General features: G+C 38.1%; 1 protein-coding gene across 1 annotated transcript in view; it reads left to right on the forward strand.

The window, feature by feature from the left end:
• The window catches only part of Phex (phosphate regulating endopeptidase X-linked), a 207,148-nt gene that overhangs the window by 161,294 nt on the left and 26,868 nt on the right, over positions 1–18,986 (forward strand). Inside the window, exon 17 of the mRNA XM_052730304.1 lies at positions 14,685–14,739. Coding sequence (XP_052586264.1) covers positions 14,685–14,739 — 55 coding nt within the window. The remainder of the gene's footprint in view (positions 1–14,684; positions 14,740–18,986) is intronic.

Genomic DNA, 18,986 nt, shown 5'->3' on the forward strand with positions numbered 1-18,986 from the left:
ATAATAAGCCCAAGATATTTTTGATAGCTCTTGCCTATGATGCATTGCTATTACAGAACAGAACAGTTTAATTATGAAAAGAAAACATTTTTTACTGTTTTCCTGTTGGCATTCTTCAGCATATATCAAGTTAGTTTATCTTTGGATTGTTCTGTGTTCTATAAGGTCTGATTTAAAACTCTGCTCCTTGAAGCACTGGGCCAGTGGTGCAGTGGGTAATGTGTCTGGCTACTACCCGAAGATTCTAAAAATTGCTCTTTGAGTGGTTGGAAAGATGGAGCAATCAGAAAAGTGCCTCCTCTGCAAGCATTAGGACCTCATTTTATATCTCTAGTACCCATGTAAAACTTGGGCATGGTGACACATGTCTATAATCCCACTTCTAGGGATGGTTGATGGAAATGGATAGACCCCCTAAATCTTAACTTTCCAACCAGCCTAGACTACTTGATGAGCCCCAGGTTCAGTGAGAAAATCAGTCTCAAAAATAAAGTAGAGAGCAAGCCATGAAATGTCAAACTCTGGCTTACACATGTGCTTCAACACATGTGCACACACACATGAATACATGCATGTAATACATCCAATTCTATGTGAACGAGTAACTTGAGTAGAAAATCAGCAAATAAAATTTGGCTTGGGATTAAGGTAGAATTTCTAACAATTTTTGAAATGACCCTTAATATAATCCAATAATTTATAGTATATATTTATACAAAGTGGCAGTCTCAGCATTGATGAATACACAAACACACACACACACACACACACACACACACACACACACACACACACACACACACATCTGTATATATATTTATTGGGACTGGAGAGATGGCTCAGCAGTTAAAAGTACTTGGTGCACTCTCAGATTCACCTCTCAACATTCAAATCTGGTGGCTCACAAGCACTTGATTTGTCTGTTAAGTATTTTAACTCCAATTGCATGGGATCCAAGCCTCTTCAGTCCTCCACAGGCACCTGCATGCATATGGTGCATAGACATACACATAAAATAAATAAATCTTTAAAAACTCTGAAAATGCTGATGATTATTTTGTATCCCACAGCATTAAATATTCATCCAAGATTTACTTATGTCAAAATAAATAAGAATATCCATCTCATTAACCTGAAGATTTTTCATCTTTAGTACATGGTAAAATATGTATATACCGAAGAGTTGTATTATAATAAATTTCTTTATTATTTATTTTCAGGAAATACTTGTTTTATATACAGAGATATATACACATATATGTATGCTACAAGTCAAATAAAAATTTCTTGGTTGCAAAGGGGTTGTGAGTGGAAAAGCTTAAGAAGCCCTGATCTAGAACATGTTTCCACTTAACATTTTAGGAAATTGGAATAATCTTCATTTCTCAGTATCCACAGCTCTCTGAAGCTCCTTCCCATAGTAAGTTAAAGCTTAGCTTTGTACCCAATGGGATTTTATATACATAATAGAGTCTGAGTTCTGAGGTTGGGACATAAAAGACATTGTGACTTGCCCCTTGCTCTCTTGGATTATCACTCTGGGAGAAGCCAATCACCACATCATGAGGGTACTCAAGCAGCTTGGGGAGAGGCCCACAGGTGAGTCTCCATAGGCCTTCTGTCCATTTCTAACACCATGCTGATCCTTCAGTCCAAGCATTCAGGTGAGTACAACCAAGTGGAACATTTTGACTGTGGCCTCCCAAGAGACCTTAAGACAGAACATCCCCCCAAAAGCTGTTTCTGAATTCCTGGCTTAGAGAAACTGTGAGATAGTGTTTATGGTTTTAAGAAAATATATTTGGATATAATTTGTTATATATAGAATTATAACATTTCTGGGTACTATATGATAGTGGTAGTTGATACTGTATGCTCTTAAGTGGGACAGATTGATTTTTAATCTTGACTTGGCCACTAGTAACTTGCAGTCTTGGCCAAGTTTCTCAAAATCTTTAATCCATAGTTTAATTTTTTTATAAAATTGAGAGGATATAGTTATCCTATGGAATTGTGAATATGAAATAATATATATTAAATGCTTAGAAGAAAATTTGACTCATAGTAGATAAATCATAGCAAGATACTAATGCTTGCTTCTGATGAGTTGGGTGAGAGACTTGTTACCTAGTCATTTAGAGGACATCATAGTGACTTATTCAATGCATTCTGGGAGCTACTGCAGAGGAGTAATTTAATCTTGGTGAGCCATGATTGGATTATTGGTGAAAATGATGATTGAAAAGACTTTTGAAGGAAAGGAAAGTTCTCTGGGCAGAGAAGAAATGATATGGCATGTAGGAAGGAGTGACAACTGTAAGGGTAACATGCTGAGCTGTAAAAGGTGCAGGAATGGACTATGAGAATGCTCACATATGCTGGAATAGAGGCTGCCTGGGTGCTTTAGAAAGCAAAGGTCATAATATGATTTGTGGAGGAAGTTGATAATGGACTTACAGATCATGTTGAAGAAAAGGGAATTGGTGTACTTTTCTTTAGGAAGTTAAACAAAAATAAAATCAATTTTCTTAGTTTTAGTCTTAAAGTTAATAGCTCCCCTTAAAGAGGGGAAAGGCAGGCTACCTAGACAAGCTAGGAGTTTCGAACATGGCCCAAGAAAAAGATGGAAAGGACTTAACCTTGGGCACTGACCTTGCTAAGAGGGAGTAAGGGAATGGGCAAGTTAAATCTCATGAGAGCCTTCTCTAGTAACTGAAAAATGATAATACACAATACCATTTTCAACCGCTTCCATTCCTACATGAAAAACTCATGCCGGGCGGTGGTGCCGCATGCCTTTAATCCCAGCACTTGGGAGGAAGAGGCAGGCGGATCTCTGTGAGTTTGAGGCCAGCCTGGTCTCCAAAGTGAGTTCCAGGAAAGGCGCAAAGCTACACAGAGAAACCCTGTCTCGAAAAAACCAAAAAAAAAAAAAAAAAAAAAAAAAAAGAAAAGAAAAAAGAAAAACTCACATCAAGTGGCTACCGTGATTACCCTGTGCACTCCTCTATGCAGGGAAACTATTAATGTGCCTACTACTTGAATGTCTATTATATCTAATCTTTTCAATAGCTACATAAACTATACTATGCATCCATTTTACAGAAGAGGAAACTGGAGGTCAGAGGGGTGAAATACCTTACTAAAGACTGCAGCACTAGTGAATTGTAGGTGTATTAGTCAGGATAACTGACCCAGTAACTGCTCAGTTCATGAGGCTAGATGCTTCAGTGATCTCAATATGGCACTGAAATCCTGGAGGATTCCTAGAGAGTTGCTGGTCTTCAGTCCATGTTGGAAGGCTGAAGAAGCTTGGCTTTGATGTTAGCAAAGGTTGGTAGCAACAACAAAGAAGTGGGTGCTCTCACCAGCAAGGAGTGAAGCTGGACAGGTAAAAAGCAACATCTTTTCCTTTGGACCATCTTAAACTGCACTGCTGCTGGAGAGTGCTACCCACTCTGTGGGAGGGTCTTCTCCCTCCGCACTGAATCCAAACTAGTGAATAGCTTATCTATACAGAAGTATGTCTCTTAGTTGATTCCAGATCCAATAAAGTTGATAATCAAGCTTAAGCATCACAACAGGTAAGGGAGTGTAGCCCAATTTATTGATTGTATTCTTTTGATCTTTACACTGTACTGTTCAACACTGGGTAAGAAATGTGAGAAGTATATGAGCTACACATGTGAATGTATACCAAGATATCTTCAAATAATCATTATGTATACTTTCACAAATTCCACTAGTGAGGGCTTCTTTCTCTTTTGATATGGCAAGACTATAGGATGTGAAGTCAGCCAGAAGGTAGTTGAGTTTCAGAAGGTTAGATGGAGCCCATGTCCTATTGATTCCATGTCCATTGAAGGGTTGTGACAATGAATGCACTTCTCTTTTGCCACCTCTAAGCATGGAGCACACTGCAAGCCCTGTGTTTAAGTCCACTATTATCTTGTCCCCTTAGAATAAGGGGGATTGAAGGTAGATTACTTGGCAGACAGATGACATAAAATGCCTTATAAAGAATACTAAAGTGTGTTCCCCAGAAGGTGATCATTTCACAAAAATTTACAGTAAGATTTAGAAAGTTTGTTGAGACAGATGAAGTTAAGTCATGAACAAACTTGCAACAGTTTGCAAAACTGACAGATGGTATGCTTAACAAGCACCTGCTGTAAGTGTTTTAAGATTATCTCTGTTTTAAAGGCCTGACCCTGGAGACGACAACTAAGAACAATGCTCTGTGAAGTCCTCACAAGTAAACAAAAGTATCCTCCAATTGCTAAGCTCACAGTCTCCTAGAAGCCCATTACTGGGTGAGACTAAGGACCAGTGGTTTCAGGGCCTCAGTCTGTCGTCTGTGAGGTATTTGTGAATGCTGTTTCTGTTGTAGTGGACTGGGCAGCCTTGATTCAGGGTTGGTAATAGAAAGTATGGAATGATGGTTAGGGTCAATCTGATTTGAGTGAAGATGTGAGCGGGGGCACTGGCTGAGGGCCGAGAGCTACTTGACTGTGCGTTAGATGGTGGACAGTGGTAGATAGGAAGTTAGGATCAGTCTCACTAGTCTGTCTTGATGTTCCCAATCTCACACGTCCTCTCTTTAAAAAGTCAATTGTCTTTTACTTTTGTAGGATGCAACTTAAATATCATTTAACACAGCAACTCTTCTACTTCTAGGAATGTACCCTAAAGAAGGTCATAGAATTGAAAACAAAATCTTAACCACCAAAGAGGTGTGTTTGTTTTGCAATGCTTCAGCTTCAGTCTAGGGCCTCATACAGCCAAGGAAGAACACTAACACTAAGCTATATCCCCAGCCCTGTATTCCTTTTTTCACTTTAAGCCTTTACCATCAACAGACATATGTATTGATGAGTTTGCATCTTAAAGGATGATATTGGAAGAGACTAACAACGAAACTCTGAGTTTTTGTTTTGTTTTGGTATAACTTATATGGGGGAATTATAGTCATATCTTCATTGATGAAATCATCAAATAAACAGCTACGGCTTTAGTGGGACACACAGTCATTCATTAACATATATTTACCTAATATATTCCCAGGACTAGGCTGAGCATCATTGATGCTAGTTTCATTGTTTCCTGCCTAGGGCAGCATTTGTTTATATGAAAGGACCAGGTAGAGCTTCATACTGGGGCGGAGGCAGGGATTAGTATTTTCTCTGTTTCAGAAAGTTGAACTACTCAAAGTGTGTTTAGTGGGGACCAGCAACATCACCACTACTTGTGACAAGTGGGCATTGTTTGGATCCTTTTACTAAATAAAACTCTGGTGGTTTGTCCCAGCACCTTGGATCTTAGTAAGATTTTAATAACCAAATGACTTTGAAAGATGCCAAATGTCAAGAACAATTGAGCCATAAAAATGCTGCCAACACAAAATAGGTCAGACATAGTGGGTGAAAGCAGTGCTTTTCATTTCTTCTCATTTGCCGGGGCCCATTCCAGTTTTAATGCTGAAAACTACTGTATTCCAAGCATTTTTTTAGTCCTGGACAAATGGCGATGGTTGATAACTCTAGTTAAGGGGAGAGATGGTGTTTGTTGTGGAATAAAGGTGATATGGCAGACATTGAATAGAATGGTCATCAAAGAAGGCTGCAAGATGGGGGGCAGATTTCAGAATCTGCTTTCTGCTTGTCCGCTCTAGGATGATAGATATGGTGGCAGGAGGTTACCTGCAGGAAGCCAGCAGATGGCTAAGCCATCTTGCTGAATCCCTTGACAGGAGTCACAGCTGTTAGAACGTGATACTTTCTGGAAATGGGAAGGTTGGAATTCACCAAACTATTGCAAGATGCCCACTTGAATAAAAAGCCACTATTAATCTTAGCAGTAATGACAATGAAATCCTTGTATAATAACAAAAAAGACATAGCCAAAAGTGCTTTGTAACTGTAGCATTTTTCATGTCCCAACTGATACAACCCTCCCCCCCGCCAATTTCTAGAAGAATTCTATCTAGGTTATCCAATAACAAGAAGTAATCCTGAATAGGATATAATACTCATTCTCTTTTAGCATTCATCCTGGACTTTTTAAGTCAATTACAATTAAATGTATATTGGTCCTTTAGTACAATCATATTTTTAGGTCATATAAAAGTTAATCTTGGAAACTATAGTCTGAAGGAAGTTCAAGTACAAATATCATGTCACAAATGCGTGATATCAGAGGTGGAGTGAGTGGAATAAACCAGGAGGGCTGAGTTATGGATCAGTTACCTTAAACATGATCAATTATTTACTGTTTTCATGGCCAAGTTACAAGTGGACAACATCATAGATATTGTACCTCAATAGATTTGGTCAGTGGCAATGGTCAGGATTCTAATTTGCAGTTGGGGTTAAGATTAGTTATTCTGATATAAACTGGTGGGCCTCAATAAGACAAATGGTTGGTTGAAACTCAGAAGTCCACTCCAAGTGTTCTTGATTCAGCAGGTCTAGGGTAGGGGTTCAGTGATTACACATCTAACAAGTGCCCAGAGAATGCTGATGTTGCTGGTTTGCATACCACATTTTGAGAACAAGTTTCCTAACGTTTCCTGCCTCAAAGGTCAATTGATTTTTTTCAGCCATGTCTTCTACTCATTACTATAGATGTTTATATAAATAATCGCCCTCTCCAAATTCCTTGGCACATCTTCTGTGAATGCTGTATTTCTTTTCTGTGTCCTTTAGAAAGGGTAGAATAGGTTCACCTTTTTCTTTATGTCTTGCAAGATATGATTGTTCAGTAACATTCACTTTTATTTTCTATACTGTATGCACTTTGATGATGTATGATGTTTGTACATTCAGAACTTACTCATGTGGCTTGGATTATCACAGAGACTCAGTAAATATTAGTGGCCAGTAGTTCCATCATCATGACCAAACCCAATGCTTGTGATAGCTTTTATGATGTATTTAAGTATACTGATAATTCTGAATTTAGGATCATGAGCTATGTTCACTTAGTGAGTTATAGAGCTAGAAGCTATTTCACAGGATAAATGAAATACCTAAATGTATAAGCAAAATTCAACTACAAGTAAAACTCAACACAAAGCATGACTTACTCACTGATGATAAATAAGCAATAACTTTCAATTGTGGATTTATATATGGATTCATCTTGTCATATGAGACTAGCACCTAAGCCTTTTAAAAATAACTGTCATAATACACACTAGATCAAAGCCTTATTAATTCATCAATAACTTCATGCAAAACCCAAATATCCTATTAATTGAAAAAGTAATAATGCAATAGAACATCATATGGACATCATCAGTCCTTTAACAACAAATATTACTGACAACCACGTTTTGATAAGAACTCAAAGACCCATATACCTAATCATTGGAGAACTGTAAGTGTATCTCTATAGGAAGCAGTTACAGCATGTATGCGAACATTACATTCAGTGCCTGACATTTGTACTCCAGTCTACATATTCTGAAGGTCATTTGGACTCTCCTTTAGAATTTTCCCTATTCCCTTTTGTGGGGGACCAAACTTTGCATCTGCCAGTGCCATTTCTACCTTAGAGGTATCTGGAAGAATCCTCACTAAATAATTTAATAATGCTAATCCCTTCACCCGAGTCAGTAGGGATACTGAGTAAAATGGTTCTAGATTTAGATAAGCTTGAGGCGTCTTGCTTTGTGTTAATAAATTTTGGTAAATTTTGACAGGAAGAAGGGAGGAAGGGGTTAAGTGTGCTGGGCTTTGAACACTGGCAATGGAAGTTTGAGGCCTCCTCTATTTTTGACAAGTATGATTAAATACAGAAACAAAAAGAAAAGATGTGTGAGTTCTACTCAAGGATGTCTTAAAAAGCAATTGCATTTGTATCAATATGAAAAAGTAAAACTTCTGAATAAGAGAAACCTTTGGAGACTAGTGTTTCCAGAATATTTGCTATGTGATGATTACCTTAAATTGTACTCCTAAGGTTATATAGTTAAAGGGAAACAACAAAGAGTATAGAGAAAAGATATTAGTATTAGGTCATTACTCACAGGTCAAGAGTTTTTGTCTGGTTTTGTCTAATTTTCCCTCTTCAGTGTGTGCCACAATCATTAGAAAGGGCAGTATACTTCATTTTAATCCTTTGGTGGGAAGGTATGGAGGACCCAGGGGAAACAGTGTGGTAGAAATTACTTAAAAGTAGGCAGGACTTCTCAGTTTGTTTATATTTGCATATTGTGTTCATGTTCACATCTGTGTTCATTTGTGGATGTTGTGGCTAGGTTTTTTTTTTTTAGAATTACTTTTTTTAAATTTTTTAAAAATTTATTTATCTATTATGTATGCAGTGTTCTGCCTACATGCCAGAAGAGGGCGCCAGATCTCATTACAGATAGTTGTAAGCCACCATGTGTTGCTGGGAATTGAACTCAGGACCTCTGGAAGAACAATCAGTGCTCTTAACCACTGAGCCATCTCTCCAGCCCCTGTGGCTAGGTTGATGTCTAGTGTCTTCACTGATTGTTTTCCCCCTTGAGAGACAAAACAGTGTCTCTCAATGATTGTCTAGACTGGCTGGCCATAGAGTCCTAGAGATCCTCTTGTTTCTGCCTTACTGCACTGGGATGACAGGCACATGTTATGACACCTTGCATTTTACATGGGTGCTGGGGATTCCCAACGTAAGTCTTCATGCTTGTATGGAAAGCATTTTATCCGCTGAGCCTTCTACCCAGCCTTCATACTACATTTTGATGGACTATGTGTTGGCTTCAAGCTATACTGGTTCTGCCATCATAGCAAGAGCCAACCCGACTCTTATCCAGAAAGAAAATGAAAGGCAAACTTGAACGATGGAACGTATTCCAGACCTGGCACTGAGGATGGAAGATTCAAGAAGTAATGTACTGGTAGAACTTAAAAATACATCATGTACTATTAGATTTTTGGTAACAAAAGATAATCTTAACTGCAAGTAATGCTTTAACCCTGGTCACCTTTTTGAGGGTCATAATGTACAGATTCCATTCACTCGACAGACAGATACTTGCCAAGTGCTCTAGCTCTGCGGGGATTGCAATGAAAACATAGTAAAGCTGAACAAAATGAAAAATTCCCCTATTAGGCCATGAACTTGAAAGAGAACAATGAAGGGTATATGAGAAGGTATGAAGAGGGGAAAGGAAGGAAGAAATGGTGTGATTATGTTATAATCTTAAAAAACAAAAGAATTAAAAAACGCTTTTGTTATAGAACTTGCAATTCCTGTGACAAGATTGGTTATCTATTAAAATGGAGAGCAGCTGAGAATTATAGTGAGTTATAAAGAAGAAATCATAGAAGATAACCCCTGGGGGTAAGATGATATTTGAACAAGTACCTGAAATAAGGCCTGCAGATAGTGGGAGAAAGATAGGTCAAGGTTGGGCAGAAATGGGTGGAGATGAGGGAAAATCATTCCTGTTTGACATATCTCTATACAGTGTGAATTTGTTAGTCCTGAGTATATTCATTTGCTTTCTTAATGTCTGAGTGATGGGATAATTGATTAATTTTATTTTTTCTGTATATGTGTCTATACTTAGAAAACTCGAATTAGTGTGATTTTACAATAATAAAATAGATACTGAAGCTCTGAAACATTGAGACATTTAATTTCTCCTGAAAAACTGTAGCTACATTCAGGCCACGATTTGATGACTATAGAAGTCAGATAGTTGTGGCCAGGCAGTGGTGGCGCACGCCTTTAATCCCAGCACTTGGGAGGCAGAGCCAGGTGGATCTCTGTGAGTTTGAGGCCAGCCTGGGCTACAGAGTGAGTTCCAGGAAAGGCGCAAAGCTACACTGAGAAACCCTGTCTTGAAAAACCAAAAAAAAAAAAAAAAAAAAAAAAAAAAGAAGAAGTCAGATAGTTGAACTTGTGGTTATCATCTACTAAATGCGAGCAGTTCTTTGGCAGTGATGCTAGCAACAGGAGCAGTTTGCATTTTATGGTCAGCGTTTGGCTGAGCTCCAATGAAGTTAGTCAGTATTCACTGATAGGAGAGTTCGAATGAGAAAGCTCAGTCAAAATGAAATGTTGACCTGGGTAGAAAACTAGAAACAGGTCCCTGTGGCTTTCCCAGGTGCAAATTAGAGAAAGAGAAATTATTACAATAAACAACGAGGTGATTACAGCATAGAGATGCCAATATTTTATTCTGTTACAATTGGAGTCATTGAAATTCTGTAATTACAAGCCTTATTTTTCCTGGAAATAGCAATAGAATTTGTTAGTGTTAACAGTACAAGAACAAAACAACACTATGTAAGTTTAGTTAACTGTGTTTGGATAGCTTTTAGAAGAAATTTTGGTTAAACACACAATTCTAAAACAACTAACTTTGATGACAAAAGTTGATTACCTTCAATTAATCAAAATGTAAACCATTCATGTTCACCTAGAATCCCAATTTTCTCCAAAAGATGATTACTACAATCAATTTGCATTTGACAGACACTTTGAAAAAATATATATATATATATATCAGTCTCAACAGGATAGCCATTAAAATACTATTTATATATTTATGTCTATACCTGGCTTTATTCCAACAACAGCTCATGGATATTTTTCCATGTTAAAATTTTAAGACTGGCCTTTTTCTTTTTCATTTGCTACATTGCAGTCTTTGTTATGGTCTTAAATATACAAAGTACGGCAGTGAACTCCAGAATGTGCTTGGACAAGCACTTGGGTAGTGGTTCTCAAAGTGTGGTGCCCAGACTACGACACCCAGTGGTGGAGATGACATTTGAAGCCCTATTCCAAACTAACTAATAACTAGAGAGACCCAGAAAGTGATGCTTAGCAAACTGTAGTTAAACAAGATCTGATTCTTCTACGTGATAACAGTTGAGAGCAACGGCCATGTGTGAGTCCATCCCTGCTATACCATGACATGCATTTGTAAACATTACTGCACTATACAAAATTATGTAATAAAAGCCACAGAGCTTACAGGGAAGTGAGGATGGGACATACAACAATCAAAAATTTATGATTTGGGGCTGGAGAGATGGCTAAGTGGTTAAGAGGACATCTTGCTCTTGTAGAAGACCCAAGTTCAGTTGACAGCTTCCACATTGGGCTGTTCAACAACTACCTGAAACTCCAGCTCTAGGCAAAACCAATGTTTCTGGCCTCTAAGGGCACCTGCACACACATGAACATACCTACCCCACCACACACGATTAAAAATAAAAATAAATATGAAAAAAACTTATCAGTGACACATTTCAAACAATAAGTGGGTGTCTAATCAAAAGATAGCATAGTTTTTATGTGTTAAATGGACAAATATACAAATACTATAATAAAAATGTCACTTTCTCTTGGAAGTAACTGGTGTTTGCATTTGGTGTTTGGGGAGCTGCCTCTTATAAGTTACTGTGTAGTGGGAGGAGGAGAATTATCTGAAGCTGAAAGTTTTGACTACAGATGTTGTGGGTGTGACTTGTAAAGCACAAAATGTGAAGGGTATGGATATGAGCACCTTGTGTATTCCTATGTGGCTCAGTACAGGTGGTTTCTGCTTTGCTCACGGATGGAGGTGTGCATAAGCAAAAATGCAAAACTGGAGCTTTGTCCCAGAATTTCCCCACTGTATCTGTTGTGTTGGAAGAAAATTGTCTTTTCTTTTATATAATAGAACACAGTCTGTTAGAGTAGAATTGAAAGCATACATGTGTGCATATCTATCCATTACATATATTACACAGAAATTTCATGCACTGTACCATATGTCATGTTTCTACTTAGTTTATTATCTCTTAGAGTTCTCAAAACATCAAAAAGAGATTTAGTCCTTTAAAAATGCTTGCAACAACTTACTCTCCTACCATACTTCTTAAAAAATCATTAATTTTAGTTAACACAATAGTTTAATCCCTCTTCCTCACCCCCCGCCACACAGAGTGAGGAATGCTTCCCATAAATATACTGACTGAAAAAAGGGACCTTTAAAAGTCTGGAACAGGTGATAAGTGGTTCTGCAATGGGGAAACACTGAAATAAAATGAGTTTCTGAGAAAACAGAACAGACACCTATTAAAAAGAGAGAGAGAAAGAATTCCCTTTCCATTTATTTATTTCTCACTTCCACCTTTGCTAATACAACTTATCCACTTTATGAGATAAGATATTGAATTGACCCTGTTGGGATTTCCATCTATCACTCTTGCTAGTTGACATCTCCAAAAATGCAGCTTACACTGTTAATCCATTCACTTCAGCAAAGCATGCCTAAGGGCATCAGATTCTTCAGTTTATCACTATTGGGTTTCAAGGCCCTGACAAGCTGAGAAGATATAGCAGATCAGGGTGATGTGATGGCTTCAGCACAGGAGACTGGGGCCCCTAAAGAACCAAAGCTGTAGCAGTGGAGGCTTAATGCAGGTGTCAGATGTTTTTCTGTGATGAGGTTGGCAGTGGACATAACTGCTTCCAGCTGGGCACATTATCAGGCAGGGAAGCCATCATGACTGAATAATTAAATCACATTGGCTTATGATCATTGTTCTTATTAGAAAAATATCGTTGCTTTGGGGTGATTTATTGTGTGAAATGGAATTTTCATATAAACACTGTGATTTGCATTTATATGTAATATATATTTGCATATATATATCTATATCAGAATGGCTTACTAAAATCAAATCACCAAAAAAAAAAAAGAGAGAGAGAGAATGGACTATCAATGTAAAGATGCCAAAAATGTTTAAGGAAATGTAGAAATTATGAAGATTAAAGTAACATTACCCCTTGAAATTCAAACATATTTGATGTGTTTTCCTTTATTTGAACGCAGCAGGAAGAGAGAAGCATTAACTGGCTCCATCTCTGTTTGCAATTAGGTTTATGTACCTTGAAATCTCAAAGTCTGATATTATTAATAAAAAACACAGAATATAAGAGTTTTATGAAATGAGTACTTCATCTCTAAATTCAAGACTTGCTTTCCTGCCTTCATTTCCCCTGGAAGTGTCCTGGCATGGAGGGGAGCTAGAAAGTTGAGCAGAGAGCAGAGGAGCATTTTAATTCATAAAAGAACATCCAGTCTCATGGGGCCTAGAGCAGCTGCTCTCAAGCAGACAAGGACATTGCAGAAGGTCTCTTTCCCTCTTCCTCTTTCTCCCTCTTCCATCCTCTCTCTCTCCTTTGAATTCCCAACTGTAATAACTGTTAAGCACAACTCCAAGGATCAGCTCAGAATGCACAATTTAGTGGTGACTAGGAAGGGCAAAGCCAAGTGTTTCTTGCATTCATCTATATCCAAGGCCAGCTAACTAATTTGTAGGGCTCAGTGTAAAATGAAGATGTAAGGGCTCTTGTGCAGGAAGCAGAACAAATGCCACCACAAGGGCTAAAATGTAAAGCGTCATCCTCTCTTTGACTCAACAGTGTTTTTTTATTTGCCAGTTACTGCTCTTATTAGGAACACTAAAATTGTATGTCATTAGCATGAATTTTACCTTTCATCTTTGTATGCTACAGTGCAAGTCTTACATGTGAAGAGGCTCACTTTTAACTTGTGTAGGGAATTTCTAAAATGACACACTTTGTTTTTTGTAGCACATACATGGCATATTTTTTCACCAGCAAGGTAGGAATACTGCACAGAACTAATTCTGCTATTTTTATGCTACTGCTATTACTGCTACTACTACTGAGTTTACTACTTCATTTTTGGTGGTGTTAGTGCTGCTCCCCCAATACTATGCAATGCTCTATCATTGAGCTGTATCTTCAGCCTTTTATTCTTAATCATTTATCTACCAACACTCTTTACCTTTGTCTTAGTGATGAATAAGGAGAGACTAAAAGGTGAAGAAATGATACATTTCCCTTTCCTTCTATGTTACCAATTTCAGTTTGAAAGGTTGGGCAATTCAGGGAAGTATGAAGAGAAAATAAGATGGAGAACTCTAATCATTCCATTTCTTAGAATGTTATTAACTTCTTTTAGTAATCTAAGCAAATTCTAATTAACAGGGAAAACATGGCCTCCAAGTCTAGAACTGTTGAGTTCAGAATAACATGAAACTATGCTGTATCTTGCTAGACTCCCCATGTGTGAAACAATGGAAATCCTGTACTCCTTGGGTAGGATAAATACTGGTGTGCAAAGGGTACCTAGGAACAGCTGATGTGCACATCATGTGCATCTACTCTTTTCATACACATGCTTCATGACCTCCTTTGAACCCACAGATAAAACACAAGTTCAAAGATTCAATTACAAAGACGTGCGAGGCAATGACAGTAGACTATCACATCTAATGTGTTACCTTTCTTCATGTCTGGCATGTGTGGCTGCAATAGTGGGTAACTAGGAGGCTGAAACCTATGAATATCCGGGAACCTGTTGGCTATCCTGCAGCCTGTGGGTGTGCTGTATATGAAGGGGCCCATTTCACAGTAGGCTGGACTTTACCAACAGCATATCTGTATAAATTATCCTTGAAATGATTCCATGTTTGAAATAAGTATTTCAAACTCAGGTGAATTAATATATATCACCTTTAAATAGATCTCTTGGATGTACGATGGATCCACAAGGAATACAGTTTGGATGGGCTTTGGGCTGTAGCTGGAACCAGAGTCTGGATATTGAATCATCTTCCCCATATCCTTAACATTTTTTTGTTTGCTTGCCATTCTCTCAGGATTTCCAGCTGGTGAGCTGCAGAAGCCTTTCTTTTGGGGAACAGAATACCCTCGGTGAGTAAATTAGAAAAGAAACCAGTCCTTGACAAGTTAGCAAAGAAGAACTTGTCACTTTGGCCAATGACAGAATATATAGTCTGTCTTAAAGTTCCAAGTGCTGTGAATAGAAATCATGACATGGCAATTCTTAGAAAGGAAACCATTTAATTGAGGCTGGCTTGCAGTTCAGAGATTCAGTCCATTAGTGTCATGGCGGGAAGCATAGTGACATTCAGGCAGACATGGTGCTGAAGAGGTAGCTGAGAGTTCTACATCCCTTAAAGTTGAAAGTTTTTCTGAGACTCATGGCAGTCTCTTAAACAGTCAATTCCAAGTCAGTGGTTATCAGCAGAAAGAAAACATTGGAGGTCTTATTATATTAGTTTTTATTCGGTATTTGTTTTCTGATCCTTGTTACTAGAGTATTTGACTAGATGGGAAAGTCAATTTTCTGCACAGGATTTTATTTTTCATGCATTTAATCCCTTGAAAGATAATTGGGATAGAAGGAAATGGGCTAAAACCTTTCTGGGTGAAGAAACTGAAGAAAGGGAAGAAAGGTGCATTATAGAATGACAGAGGCTAACTTGGGTGGTCAAGAAGTATACAAAGAGAAGTCATGTAGAAAAGATTGTAGTTTGATATTGGAGGGCTCTGGATGTCTAGTGAGGAATTTAGAAGAGAAAATACTGAAGTTTTTGAAGAAGTGAGGTAATTAAATGTGTCGTTAGAAATATAACCAGCATAGCTGTACCATAGGTCAAAATGGACAGGTCTGGACTTAGGAAGAGTTGTTTACAAACAGATTGTAGATGCCTGTCATTCATACTTTCTCTATATAGTGGAGTTTCTCATAACATTCAGTGTCAACAATACTATTACTTTCTTATATGCCTTTATGCGGCTGTGGCATGGAAAGTTTAGTCTTGATTTTAGGATTTGAGTCACTTGTATTTACATTTTGATATATGAGAACTTTCATATGATTATGAGGATGTAGAACTCTCAGCTAAATGACATAATATTTTATACATATAAAAATCAGAGAAATATAATGGTTGTGCTTTGATTGGGCTTCCTCAGAAGCTGCCCCTGTCGCAAAGGTATAAGTAGTTCTTTTGGAATGTGGTGCCAGGAAACCCTAGCAGAAGATGGGGAGGTGAAACTGAGAGAGAAAGAAAATAATATGTTGTGTCCTCTGAGACTTCTATGGCTGGAAAAGTGAATTACCACTATAACTATACAAGCATAGAAACTGTCATTGTGTAATCCAACCTAGTTGTCACTAGGCTAAATTCAAGATGCATTCTTTTTTTGGAAGTTTTAGGGAATAAATTATTTCCTTATCTTTCTGACTTTTAGAGGGGGCCTACATTCCTTTGTCCATGGCCTTCTTTCCTCATCTTAAAAATGTCAAAATGGAATCTCCTTTGACATCATTTTTTGCCTCTTCTATTCTTAAAGACACTTGTGGTTACTTTGGACCCACCCAGATAATTCCAGGTTTTAAGGTCATCTGGTTAGCAGCCTTAATTCCTCTTTGTCATGTAACATAACACATTCACAGGTTCCAGGAATTAGCATGAGGGCACTTTGGGGAAGTCATTATTCTGCTTGCCACATATGTGTTACAAAGCTAACACACCATAATGGGCAACTGGAAATCAGTCTTGCTGGGGAACTACAGAACATGCTTCAAGATAAGGGGGATGGGTTATTTGTCCTCAAGGTCACATTCCATCAGTGGTTTAGAGGTGCAATCGTGAGGATTCCCTGGCAGTGCCCACCCTATGTGAAGGAATTTCTGGTGGCTAGAGAAACTCCTTAGGCAACTAGTTTTAAGTTGGCACTTGAGATCAGTGCACTGAGACATGCTGTATGCTGAGGGAACATAGCAGGCATCAATAGAGTCGACTGCAGGGAAACACTATTGTCAGTGAAAATACAAAATACTAGGTTTATATCTGATCAAATCCATTAGTAACCCCTGATCCTTAACTGAATAGCTTTCTTCACTATTTGGGTATTTGGATTCTGTTTTTTTTTCCCCATGATTAGGATTAGAAATGTATACACTAAGTTCAGAAAAATTAAAAGTTTAAGTAATTCTCTAAGGTCTCTTCAAACTGAAAAAAATCCTGGCATTCTTTGATTCTGTTTATCATAGATATTTTAACTGAGTTTTCTATTGTTATGTAACTATAACTGCACACTTGGAAATAGTCTGGTTATGTTTGGAAGTCATTGATTCAATAATTTGTTTATTTGGTCCATGGGCAGGGGATTTTTATAAAAACGTATGAATCAGAAACTTAAGAATTCTTGTTACTGTCTGCTAGTACTACCTCAGTTTGAGCCATAGTTGATACTTGAGTGAGCCACCCACTTTCTATTAATATATCACTTCAGTGAATACCTGTTAAGCATAATTTGCCTACTTTGCACTGGGAATATAGAAATGGTAGAAATTACAGTTCAGTGAGCTGGCTTCTCGTCTATTTTCTCTTAATTGATGGATAGCTACTAGAGCTAAAGGAATAGGTATCTTTTTGCTCAGGCTGCTCATTGTAGCCTTCCTGTGAGTGTTGGATCTAGTTGTGAGGCCAGAAACAGGCCAAATCATTTCCAAAGGCAAGAAGCCGGAATGTAAATGACCTTATACAGCACGATCCCCAAGTGTTCCATGAAACTGTCATCTTCTCTTCCCTCCCATTATCTTCATTTCTCAAGTTCTCTAAGAAATTTATTTGGATATGTTTAACCCCAAGGCTTGATGACTCTGCTTTCTATGTTTTGGGGAAATACTGTTCTCTAGTTCATGACTGAAAAATAAGAACATAGAAGAGAGCTCACAACATGGCTTAGCTGTTAAGTACACTGGTTGCTCTTCCAGAGGATCTGGGTTCAATTCTCAGCATCCACATGGTGGCTTACAATGACCCTTGTGGGTACCAGGTACAGACGCAGTACACAGACATGCATGCAGGAAAAAAAAAAACTCATACAGATAAAATAAATAGTTTAAAAAAAAGAACTTGACAGAACTTGGCAATGTACAAATAAAATAAAATAAATAGTTAAAAAAATAGAGCTTGACAGAACTTGGCAATATTTGTGGTTGGAGTTTGCAGGTTTTTTTTTTCTTTTTTGAGGCCTCAAAGTTGCCGGTCTAGCAGTTTCTATGTAAGTAAGGCTGGTCTTGAGCTTGTGATCATCTTGCCTTTCCTCTTAAATGACAGGATTACAGACATTATGTGTTTTGTCTTTTGGAAGGAAAATTAAGTGGCCAAATGCTTTTCTGTGTTTAGGGCAGTCAGCAAGTGTTCAGCTAGTGACTGTACTGGACCAATAGGTTGAAAGCACAGTTAAGAAACTTTCGATAAGCATGTAGAAGAAACCTTTTGTTTGGAACTACCCTAAGAGGTAATAGATCACATTAGAGAAGCGAGCTCCTAATCATTGGAAAGATGCAAGCAGATGTCTTTTTGAATGTTTTACTGTTTGGTTGGTTGGTTTGGGTTTTTTTTTAAAACAGGCTTGACATGTAGCCCAGGCTGGTCTCACACTCCTATCAGTCTCTCAAACGCAGTGCCAGGATTCTAGGTGTGTGTTCCTATGCCCCACCTTAAAAATGTTTTGGAGATACAATGTTACTAAGTTGTTCAGGCCAGCCTCTAACTTTTTTTTTTTTTTTTTGGTTTTTCAAGACAGGGTTTCTCTGTGTAGCTTTGCGCCTCTCCTGGAACTCACTTGGTAGCCCAGGCTGGCCTCGAACTCACAGAGATCCGCCTGGCTCTGCCTCCCGAGTGCTGGGATTAAAGGCGTGCACCACCACCGCCCGGCTAACTTTTTATCTTATTCTCTCTGACTCCCAAGTAGCTGTTAGGAAAATTGAACAGGGTTTTACAACTCCTTTCATCTCAGAGCCTTTTTATGATTTTCAGATGCAGGAGTAGGGTAGCCCATACTTGATAACAGCCTGAGGTCATGGTGAGTCCAGATTGTTTATAATTGACAGCAAATTTCATGCATGTGTTAAAGCCCTCAGATAATAAGAGAAACTGAGCAGGTAGTCAAGTAACACTGTTACCTTCTCCTTCTGGAGCACTCTATTTTTTTTTTGTATGTTTGCTTTTTGAGACAGGGTTTCTCTGTGTAGCCCTGGCTGTCCTGGAACTCATTTTGTAGACCGGGGTGGCCTTGAACTCAGAGATCCATCTGCCTCTGCCTCCCAAGTGCTGGGAATAAAGATGTGTGTCACA

This window comes from Peromyscus californicus, unplaced genomic scaffold (assembly GCF_007827085.1).
Source record: "Peromyscus californicus insignis strain IS unplaced genomic scaffold, ASM782708v3 Scaffold_10__1_contigs__length_136768540, whole genome shotgun sequence".
NCBI classification, from domain to species: Eukaryota; Metazoa; Chordata; class Mammalia; order Rodentia; family Cricetidae; genus Peromyscus; species Peromyscus californicus.